The sequence below is a fragment of the Furipterus horrens genome, unplaced genomic scaffold (genome assembly GCF_987537825.1).
Source record: "Furipterus horrens unplaced genomic scaffold, mFurHor1.1.pri manual_scaffold_2, whole genome shotgun sequence".
NCBI lineage: Eukaryota > Metazoa > Chordata > Mammalia > Chiroptera > Furipteridae > Furipterus > Furipterus horrens.
This window is the reverse complement of record NW_028327172.1, coordinates 165,583,131-165,595,204: the sequence shown is the minus strand read 5'-3', so window position 1 is coordinate 165,595,204 and position 12,074 is coordinate 165,583,131. Positions and strand designations below refer to the sequence as shown.

Here is a 12,074-nt window from a genome sequence, read left to right as displayed (position 1 = left end):
TGTTCTTCAGTTTTCTAATCTGTAAATAAAGCTAATAGCAATAGCCTCCTCTTGAGTTTTGAGTATTATATGAAGTCATAAAGGGATTAACACATATATAGTGCTTAGCACAGTGTCTTGCCCGTGAAAACATGCTCAGAAAACATGTGCATGGTATTATCCTTTTTTTTAAAAAATATATTTTATTTATTTATTTTTAGAGAGAGGGGAAAGGAGAAAGAGAGGAAGAGAAACATCAGTTGCCTCTCACACACCCCCAACTGGGGCCCTGTCCCACAACCAGCCATGTGCCCTGATCGGGAATCTAACCAGTGACCTTGAGGTCCACAGGTCAGCACTGAATCCACTGAGTCACACCAGTCAGGGATGTTCATGGTATTATTATTCCAAATGACTCAGAAGAAGAGCAGTGATTCCTAGAGGGAAAGAAGACATCTTTCACTAGGTTTTACATTTAGATCTTCTGAGATAGAAGAGAAATGACTGCCTGAATACCCTCCTCAGGTTCTAATCTTAAATCTCTTCAACTAAACCTTAGTTTTCCCACTTCTAAACTAGATAAACAACTACTTTCATTCATTCACTTAACAAATAATTTGGGAGCATGAGCCCTGTGCAAGAACCAGGCACTGGGAGGGGGGCGATAAGCAAGGCGCAAACCCTGCAATCGACCTTGCAAGACTGCTGAGAGAGGCCCAGAGTAAAGAGGAAATGGCAGCTCAGTGACATAAGTGCCTGCACAGAACTGAGCCCGGATGTTCTTGGAGCGCACAGACAGGCCTCTTTATGTGTGAGACTGCCACAAGGATTAATTGGTCACTAAACTAGTGGTGTTTTATTTTGTTTGGTTTTCAAATGCCTGTGAAATCCCAAAGCATCACCTTATAATGAGTAATATTACTAAGTACATCTCACCTAACTATCATATCTGAATGTGCCGGAAATGCTGGATATCAATTAAATATATTGCCTGGGTACTTTTCATATTATTACCCACTGTCTTCTTCTATTTTGAGGAGAGATTTAATGCATACGTCAGCAGGTACATCTCATCAGCCTCAGTCTCACTTTTTATATCGATAAAATACTATATTACCATCACACACAGAAGAATGTGAGTTTGAATATAAAATAATAGTTAAATTTAATGAGAAAAAGGAATATCCTACAATTATCTTCAATATAAGGCAGTTATAGTATTTATTATCCTACAATAATTAGTGTAATAATAAAATTCACACAAAAGACTACAAATCATCAACCTGGGCTAAAACACCAAGGTCACTCTGCCCTCTCTGACCTTTTCTCCTTCAGCTCTCGGAGGCATCCAAAGCCTCCTTCTTTTCATGTTGGAATTCCATATCTTCCTTTGGCTTCTTCCCGGGGTAAGTGTCCTGGTTGTTCCATTTCCTGAGCTGTTCCTTCTCTAATTCATTTCCCTTTTTCTATTGACCAAGATGGCCTTACATTTTTCCTCAGCTTGATTCAACTTTAAACAGGTTTCTTCCTGGCAATAGGTCCCTGACCTCCTTTTAGGGATTCTACTTTAGAAAATTTATAACTGCAAAACCTTTCTCTGCTGCTTTGAAATGTGCATACATTTCCTTTTCAGTCACTTTCCAGCTTCACAGACCACACAGGGGGAATGTGTTTCTGGGCCTGAGAGCCACCCCTCTGAAGTGTGATCATAAGTGTCTGTGGGATCGTAGGAGCCTAAGGCTGATGGGTGCTTTGCTCCAAGTTTGAACACCACCTTTGGTCAGGAAGACAGGAAAGAGATTGCTCTTCCTTCAGGTAAAGCCAATTAGCAGATACAGGTGCCTGAAATTTCCTGCACCCCAGCTTTTACAAACTTTCCAACCCTTTATCGCAGCAGAGTTGAGTTCAATCTATTGTACTAGTGTTAAATCAGGTCTTCCTCACCGGCTTAACTTTGTCCAACGTAATTCTTCTTTATCGCTACATATTCCTCCCACATCAAGCAAGTAGAGAGAGAAGAAGAGAAGGAAGGGGAAAGGTAGGAGAGAAAAAAAAGGAAGGAAGGAAGGAAGGAAGGAAGGAAGGAAGGAAGGAAGGGAGGGAGGAAGAGAGGGAGGGAGGAAGGAAGGAAGGAAGGAAGGAAGGAAGGAAGGAAGGAAGGAAGGAAGGAAGGAAATTTATAGCTATCTTTTCCTCAAAGTATATTTTAAAATTAAAATGGGAGAGAAAACAATTTCAGAATAAAAATATTCTTTCATGTTGAATAAACCTAGCACTATGAAAAATATAATCTATTTTTATTAGTTTGGGCATCATTGGTTTATTATAAAATGTACACCAAAATTATTTACATGATGAAAGACTTCAGAACTTCAGCGGAATGAGCAGCTTCACCCGCTGCCATTTCAATTGTGACTTATTTCAGTCTACATACTTTCCAAGAATGACACCATCTCTAAGTAAGAAATAATCTTCATCACCAAGAACTACTTTGATGCCTCCATATTCTGGGAGAAGTACTTTACCTCCAAGTCTCAGGCTCACTGGTTAAATCTCTCTACCTTTGCCTGTATAGCCTGGCCCAACAGCTAGTACTGTTAGCTGCAGTACTTTTCCATGAGACTTATTTGAATGCAAAGTGCCGCCTTTGGTTACAGCTTCAGCTGCTCCTTTGAATGAATAATCAAAGAGCGAAAGAAACTTTCTGAATACCTGTCCTGCCACGATTCCACTGCGGAGGTTTGTACTCTGCTCTCTCACCGCAGCCACAAGAGGGGACACACAGATTGGTCCTTGGGTTGTGAATGTGGGAGATTTTCTTTCCTTTTTTCTTTTCAACACTGAGATCTCTGTGTACTGGAGCTTAGAAAACACAGGCCTGTAGGATGAACTCCAAACTTTACTTTCAGGCTACTGATAATCTGGTCTAAACTTTCTATTTCCAAGCTTCCCTTCCACTACTTTCATTACGATCAAATACACAAACTCTCAATTTCTTTTAGCTATTTATCTGTAAAATGCTTTCCCCTTCTTTCTCATTTCAAGAACCAATTTTTCTTGATTCCTTCATAAGTACAAAAATGTTCTCCTGTACTCTTTAGCTTCTTGCTCTGTCTCCCAAAAGATTTTTTTTCATTAAAAATCAGGTAAAATTTGGTTAACTACTTCATTCCATCCAACACCTCCCAAATGTGCACCCCTCATCTGGAGCTCTCTCTAGAACTTTAGACTTGTATATTCAACTCCCTTTCTGACATTTTCAGAGAGATGACTAAGTAAATACCTTTCACTCAATGTTTTCAAAACAGAAATCCTCAGCTGCTGCCAAAAACATGAGGACAACCCATCCTAGGTGCTCAGATGAAAAAGCTTGAAACTGTTCTTTCTCTCACACCCCCATCTAATCTGTCTAGGCATCCATCCCATGGGCTCCATCTTTAAAATAAATTAAAATTCAGTCCAACTCCTTCTCACCATCTCCACTGCAGTCTCCATAGGGGAGATCACTGAAACAGCCACAGAATTGGTCTCCAATGTCCACTTTAGTTCCTATCTGCAAAGTCTATTTTTACCTAAGAGCCAGGATGATTTCTTTAAAACATTAGGTCATACCATACCTTTCCAATGGCTACCTGTTTCAAAAGAAAAACTCAAGTCCTTACAATGACTTACAAAATTCTACGTAATCTGCTTCCCTCCCTCCAGTCTCTCCTACTCATCTCAAGACTCCTACTCCCAGCAACTACCTTCACTTCAGGGAACTGGTTGCCTCGCTCTTCTTTAAGCTTGCCAGATGGAGTCCCACCTTAGGCTTTTTTCCAGCTGTTTCCTCTGCATGAAACTCTTCCTTTGGGTGATGATCAGGATTCACTCCCTCATCTTCCTTAAGTATTTTCTCAAATATCTTTTCAATAAAAATTACTTTGATCCCTTATTGAATGTTACAACTTGTCCCTTCACTTTCTCTCCATTTGAGACACAACCAATGTCCTTTTTCAAAATTACCTTACTCTAAAACCACCTTAAGTTACATTACATTTTCCTGAGAACTAGCAAGATCTAGGAAGACTTCCTTAAAGCATACAACTTATAAATTCGAGATGAGTCATTTAACCTCAGCATCCCCACACACTGCCATCGTGCATGGTTATAGGATACAGAAAAGGTTTATTTTCCTGCTTGTGTGGAAAAGAGGTGAAAAAAGATGGCCAGGGGTGCAGAACAGGAGAGGAATGGAGAAAAATACCATTTCCGTGAGCTAAACACTGACAAACTATATACCACAAGTGTTTGTAATCTCAACCACATCCTGAGAGACCAGAAAACCTACAAATTGCAACATTCACAAAACTTATAAATTACAACATGAATTACACATGAAAAGGGGAAAAACTATTTTCAAAATAGAAACAAGTACTGATAAAGAGCTACCCAGAGAATTCCATAGCAACCCAGGAGTCCATACTGATGCTTATTTTCCCTGCAATGTTTTTTCACAATGAGAAACACAACTACTTCTTTACAGACAATAATGAGTTGTTTTATTTGTTTTCTGGAGCATGAATGTCTTTCAAATTAAAAAGTCAACATATAAAACTACAAAACCATGAGATGTGAGAAAATGTTTATATTAGGAATTTTCTTTTAAAGGGCAGGATTTTTTTGTGCTTTAATTTATATACTTTTTTACAAAGAAAATATACTCATAAAAATAATAGCCACATGGTCAGTCCATTTTAGTGTTCTGTTTTCATGTTCAACAATCTAAAATCAAAACTTTTCATAAATCCAAAAAATTAACTATCAGGAAAACTGTTTTATCAATGGAGTTTACATTTCAAAATATTGAATCTTAGGTAATGTAAATCAATCATGTCAACTAAAATATAGTTTCAGTGTAGTTTCAAACTAAGATGTTATCAAGCCATCAAAATCAAATTTCTTGCTCAATTGAGAAAACACCAATATTAAAATGGATAAAATAATAAGCTTACTCATTAAGATGCACTAATAATTCAAAAACAGGATGTCTTGGATACTAAAATTCAAGCTTCATAACAAAATAGCATTATTCTGTTTATGTTCAATGTTTTAAAAAATAATTCTTCATTTGGAAAATATTTTGATTTTAAATGACTTGAAGTTTATAAATATCTAAATAAAATCCCTTTGAAGGAAGCCACAGGGGAAAAAAAGAAAAAACCTAAAATAAATTCTATACCAATTTTTCCTGGTAATGATCTCCAGTTTTGTTGTTTGTACCCTCTCTATTATAGTATGTGGTAACACTGAGGATCCATAAATTATTTCTGGATAGAATTATTTTTAAAAGGTAACTTCATGTAAACTTTTCACTTACACATTCTGTGGCTGTGACTATTAATGAGCTTGAGATGACAGATTTTCCTCCATTAAAGCTCACTGATACATCAAGAGTTCTGAAAGAAAATGAAGGAACAGTAATTAAAAGTAAATTAAAATCTAGAGAATTGTGGGATATTTTTATTTTCTTACATAATTCAAAACCAGCCAGGAAGTCTACTCAAAAGGTCAAAGCTTTTGATCAGTTATCCCAGCTTTTTTCTTTCTTCTTTCCAGTCCTTACTGGAATAGCCAGAGGCAAATTCCTTAAGGCACCAGTTCTCAACCTGTGGGTCACGACCCCTTTGGGGGTCGAATGACCCTTTCATAGGGGTTGCCTAAGACCATCAGAAAACACATATATAATTACATATTGTTTTTGTGATTAATCACTGTGCTTTAATTATGTTCAATTTGTAACAATGAAAATACATCCTGCATATCAGATATTTACATTATGATTCATAACAGTAGCAGAATAAGTTATGAAGTAGCAACAAAAATAATTTTATGGTTGGGGGTCACCACAACATGAGGAACTGTATTAAAGGGTCACAGCATAAGGAAGGTTGAGAACCACTGCCTTAAGGGATCTAATTGTTCCTAAAAGAAGTATTAACATAACTAGAAACAAAGTCATGAAGTTTTTTTAAAAATAGACCTCTCCTTATCTGAAGTTTTGCTTATCATAGTTTTAGTTACCCATGGTCACCTATGGTCTGAAAAAATTAAATGAAGAATTCCAGAAATAAAAAAATTCATAAATTTTAAATGGCATGCTGTTTTGAGTAATATGATGAATTTCTCACCATCCTGCTCAGTCCCGCCCAGGACTCAATCATCCTTTCCTCCAACTTATTCAAACTGTGTATGCTCTCCGCCCCTTAGTCACTCAGCAGCCTGCTCCATTATCAGATTGACTATCAAGCTATTTTAGTGCTTGTGTTCAAGTAACCCTTATTTCATTTAATAATGGCCCCAGAGTGCAATAGTAATGCTTGCAATTTGAATATGCCAAAGTGAAGTTGCTAAGTGCTCCTTTTAAGTGAAAGGTATGTGTGTACAGGAAAAATACAGTATAGGAATATATAGGAGTCCATTCTATCCACAGTTTCAGGTATCCACTGGGAACCTTGTAATGTATCCCCCATGGATAAGGGGAGACTGCTGTACTTTAAACAAATTAGAAAAAAAAAATCCTTAATCCAAGGAAATGTTGAGATTGCTTCAGATCCAAAAATTTTAAAGAGAAAAAATAATCCTTAGTTCTAATCAGCTTATTTTCCCTATCTCTACATATTACTATCATCACAAGATCATTGTTTAAGAATATACAAATGGAAATAATAAACTATTCAGAGATCAAATATAGAGAAAGTGATAATAAAGGACAAAGATAAACTAAAGAGGTAAAAAGAATGTTATTTATTTGTAGGCACTGGTTATAGATGGTCCCAAGATATTGAGCTGGCCAAAATCTCATTTGGTTTTTTCCATAAAATGGCTCTAGTAGTCTTTAACTTTATTTGAAACAATTTTGTTAAATTGTATTGTGACAGCTGTCATATCAGCATGCATCTTTTAAAAACTCATGAAAATTGGTGCATTTTTGTGAATATTGAAGATGGAAGAAAATAAGCAATATTTTCAGCATATTATGTTTTATTATTTCAAGAAAAGTAAAAATGCAACTGAAACACCAAAAAAAAAAAAAAAAAGATTTGTGCAGTGTATGGAGAAGATGCTGTGACTGATCGAATGTGTCAAAAGTGGTTTATGAAGTTTTGTGCTGGAGATTTCTCACTGGACAATGCTCCTCCAGGTAGACCAGTTGAAGTTGATAGCGATCTAATCGACACATTAATTGAGAACAGAGGAGATAGCTGACACACTCAAAATATCCAACTCAATAAAGTTATTGGTGAAAATAAAAAAAATGTGCCTTTTGTTTTATGGAAAAAAACCATAGGAACTTTTTGACCAACCCAGTATTACAATATTCTGACAAAGGTAGAAAAGAGAAAGTGTAAATTTTGTCCATGGCTATAAAATATCATAGATAAAATACAGCTCTCATTTTCTAAACATAACTTCAAATTATAAAACAATGCAGAATTATTAAAATTCTATTCATTTAGAGTCTAGTAACTTGTTAATTGGGATCAGTGAGCCAGAAGTTAGTAATTTTTTTAAAAAATAGCTCTAACAAAATATAAAAGGAAAAAATGACAAGATTTTAAACTATTAAGGAAACAGCTCTTTTCAAAAGAGTTGACAAAGAATATTATCATATAATAATTCGTTGGCTAACAAATCAAAGTAATCCACTCATTAAAGCAAAAATACGAGCAGCACTTGGTTAATCTAGCTTCTATACAATATTATGCTCCAAATCTCATAAAATATTCTGAATTGCAAAAATTAATAACCAGAAACTTTGTCTTAATTACTCTGATATAATAAAATTTTGTTATATTTAAATTTTTCTTCTCTATGTTCTTTAATAGATTGCTAAATACTACTCGTTATGAAGAGTTAGGATTAAACAGAAACGATCTCAAGCCACTAGTAAAATTTTCAATAATGATGCCAGAGAGGAGAGATGAGAAATAATATTTAGTGCCTGCTATGTGCCAGATGCTATCATAGGCATTTTATGGACACTATCTCTATAAATCCTTAAGTAACCCTTCAAGTAAGTAGTAGTTTCACAGTTCTACAGATAGGGCACATGAGGCCCAGAAATATTAATTACCTTGCCCAAAGTGGGAAAACTAGGATTCTAACAAATTTTGAAGTCTTTCCATCATACTACAGATGCTTGATGAAATGAAATTTCTTAATGTGTTTCTTTCCACAATGTGATATTTACTTTGTATTTGTACAGATATGGAGCCAACAGAAAAGTAACTACTAGCAAACTTCTTCAAAATTTTTCTTCAAAATTCAGGAATACTCCTATTAAAAATATTTTTTGTAAAATATTCTCTTCAAAACATTTTTAAAAGCTTAGCTAAACCCATGAAAGAATGAGAACTTGGGGTGTTTATATCAACTTAATTGAACTTCTGAACTATTCCAATGCAGAATGCCAAGTGGTTTACTTAAAAAAGAAAACGAATTGCTTATTCTGCAAAACTGAGAGCCTGGTTTTGTTGAAGACTAAGCATGGTTTAATCCAAAAATAATTTTTTCTAGTTCCTAACTCCTACACTTTAAAGCACATACCAGAAAGCATATGACATGGAAGGCATGGTTTTAGTTTGGAGAGGGATTCTTTGAATTAAAATAATGTATGATTGTTGCAGGTAATCTTAATTGATTTCAACTTTCAAAGGATCAGCTGAACAAATTTTTTAATTTTACAACAAAGTTTACTCTCCTATAACAGAAGTGAATGTGGATCAGATCTTGTAAGCAACCAAAATAACAACACATTATTTCCAAAACCTCAGTCTAGTATAATGTGCTGGTGTCATGTAAAAAACTGAGTTAAGACTCCACAGACATGGAAAGCCACTTGATGATGTTTTTGACATATGGACTCAATTTAAAAAATATAATCTTCACCTTCCTGATCAAAGCATTGCTGTCAACAGTGGTACTAATAATGACGGCATTTATCGATTTGTTACTATGAGCCAGACATATTATATTTATCTTCTCATTTAATTCTCACTGGCAAGAACTTAATATCATTCCTCTTATTTTTCACTATATTCACATATTTCTCATGGCTAACTATAATGACATTTACTGTATACCAACATATTTATTTGTGAATGTATACATATACACATATATAATATTCTAGAAAAATTTTTGTAAGTGTAGTAAACATGAAAAACACACTCTAAAAGTTACTTCTATTTTTAAATCTTGTTGCTTCTTCAGAAAAAATAATTTTTTTTAATTATTGGGATAATATTGGCACTGTTATGAGCTGATACCTTTGTCACTACTCACTTGCTGCCACACAGATCGATAAAGCCATCTCACCCTCTAATCCAAACTTAACACCTTAACCTTTCTTTACCTCAAGACTCCAATATATGTGTGTTTTGTTTTCTGTCATATTTTATGTCACTTCTGGTAGTATCTATGAATTTATCACTACTATTGCTATGTAACTCCTACATAATTATGACAGTAGAATCCATAGTCTTATTTATAAAGGCTTTATTACAAACAGAAATGTAACAAAGCCATGTTGTTTTTACTTAATTCCACAGAGTGGGGCAACAGTAGGTTTACAGTTGCTCAGATGCAAAATAATACAATCATTAATACATAATACAAGAATAAACTGTTTCACTTACAGCTGTAAACTTACTTTTGTCCCACCTTGCATATAAGTGAGAAGTGAGGGGAGATTTTATCTTTATTTGTCACAAGAATAAAACTTAAAAAGAGGATATAGATTCAGCTCACACAAGAGAAGAAGGGGTTCTGGGTTTTAACCCTAGTCACTACACCCTCAGTCTTGCACTCCTCAATCTGTTTGAGTATAATTGTACCTGTTTCATAGTTATTTTGGGGAAGAGAACTTGATAAAATAATGTACATAAAATGTCGAACCCAGTGTCTGGAACACAATACATAGTCTATAAACTGTTATAACACTTATTTGTCTAACAGATTATTCAGATATCAAGGTAACCTTTTTGATCCAAAACACATAGATAATACAGAAGAATATATAGCAGCAGTGAAATAAACACCTAACACTTGTTTTTTGTTTTATTTAAAGAATTTTATTCTCCTACTGCCATATAAAAGTAGAGAGAGCTAAGCTGTTCAGAAAATACTTAAGTGTATAATGCCATGCAGGTTTGTGTAAAGAATGCTATTTCCTTCCTGTTGCAAAACGTTATCTTGATTAAAACCCAACATTCTAGCAATGTTGAGCTGTGTTACCTCCGTGTTTTCCATAATCACAATATGGAACCGAACGTGGTCTAACCTAGTCTAGCTTAGCCTAGCCTAGCCTGTTAGACCTAAAACCTCAAACTGCAGTCTCAGTTGTTTTATGAATGTTTGCCAATAAGTTTATTCAATCACGCACTCAATCATTTTATTCCTAGTTAATTAAAGATGTATTCATAAATTACCTATAATAGACCAACCTAGGCTGTGCTTGATAACAGGGCTGCAGTAACCAATAAAACAAAGCACCACAATATAACTGAAAGGAAATCACATAAACCATTACAATAGAAAGTGATATTAACTCAAATAGGTACATGCACGGGGGCACTAAAAGCCCAGATGGGAGACACAATGACACAGCCTTGCCATAGCAGCATCAACAAAGGTTTTCTGCAGGAAGTGCCCTCTAAAATGAATCCTAAAGAATAATCAAGAGTTAGTTAGAAAAAGAGATTAGAAGGGAATCCAAGAAGATGGAGCACTGTTTGACAGGTTGGAAGACAAGAGAGGCAAGGAACAGTGAAGGAACTAAAAGCCACTCAATATGGGAGCAACAAAGAGTGTGAGAGTGAGAATATATACCTTCAGGCTGAAAAGGGCAGTAGGGGAAGGATTGTGAAGAACACAGGATGCCATCTTTAGACATTTGGAATTAGTCTTAAAGAGTTTTTCAGCTAGGTAGAAATATGGTCAAAATTGTGTTTTATAAATATCATTCTTGTTGCAGTGTAGAGCATGGGGTGGAAGAGTAAATTTCTACAGTAGAAAGACCAGATAAGAATGTATTTTAAATGAAAACCAAAGTAGAATTGAACTAAAATACTGGCTAAAATTAAACTGTGAAAATGAAAAGTAGAGATACTAAGGGCTTAGAATGAAAAGGACTGGGCCATTTATTGGTTGTAGGTGAAGGAGGAGGGGATAAAGATGACTTCAAAGGTTCTGTTGGCACAGTGGGTGAGTCAAGTTACATAGGAAGCACAGGAAAAGAAGACAATTTGAACAGAAATACATGAATTTAAGGTGGAAACTTCAAGTTTAAAGTGGCTGTGGGAAATCCAAGTGAGTTAGTAGACATTTAGAAAGTGAGGATGGTGGACATCTGAATAGTGGATTTTGAGCAAATAAAAAAGATCTTGTGGGAGATTTGGAGCTCATCTGCAGGAAAAGTAAGCTTTAGAGAAGATGTGTCTGTGTGTCAGGAATCCAACCATGGTGAAAACTGAGAGTTAAAGGACTATAAGAAGAGGAGCCTAAGGTAACATATGAAAAGAAATAGCCAGGCAAGTGAGAAAATAAAGTCATGAAACACAGGGAGGACCTTCTGAAACAGGACTGGCCCACAGTGCAGATAATGCAGGGTGGTAGGGAAGACAAGGCTGAGAACTGGCAGCTCTTCCAGGTTCATTTTCTATAAACTGGATCTACATTATTGAGAACTCCTTGCACAGAGCTTAATCAACTCTCTGCTCCATCCTTAAAATATTCATTTTCAAAGTAGACAGATAGAAGTATATAACTTTTTGTTATGTACAACCTAATATAACAAAAAGATTGTTTGAAGTGCATTTTAATATCAATTGCTATTCAGTAGTGATAAAACTAAATTCATTCTATATGAGAAATTACTAAGTAGTATTGTGGTATATAACTGAGTAAATAAAAATCAGTACTTATGTTTAATTTTTAAAGATGTATGACAATTCCAAAACAAAATAGCTCAGTGCCATATGTCAGAGCTACCATGATCTGAGAAATTTCATACTCCATGAAATATGACTGACATTTCCATCCACAGTAACCAA

General features: G+C 35.1%; 1 protein-coding gene and 1 pseudogene across 2 annotated transcripts in view; both read right to left on the bottom strand.

Annotated features, from left to right (window-relative positions):
• ANTXR2 (ANTXR cell adhesion molecule 2) overlaps positions 1-12,074 on the bottom strand; it is a 143,783-nt gene that overhangs the window by 83,952 nt on the left and 47,757 nt on the right. For both annotated transcript variants that reach the window (XM_090266720.1, XM_090266719.1), the window contains exon 11: positions 5,339-5,417. In XM_090266720.1, coding sequence (XP_090122846.1) covers positions 5,339-5,417 — 79 coding nt within the window. The remainder of the gene's footprint in view (positions 1-5,338; positions 5,418-12,074) is intronic.
• On the bottom strand, positions 2,401-4,117 carry LOC150019882 (10 kDa heat shock protein, mitochondrial pseudogene; annotated as a pseudogene).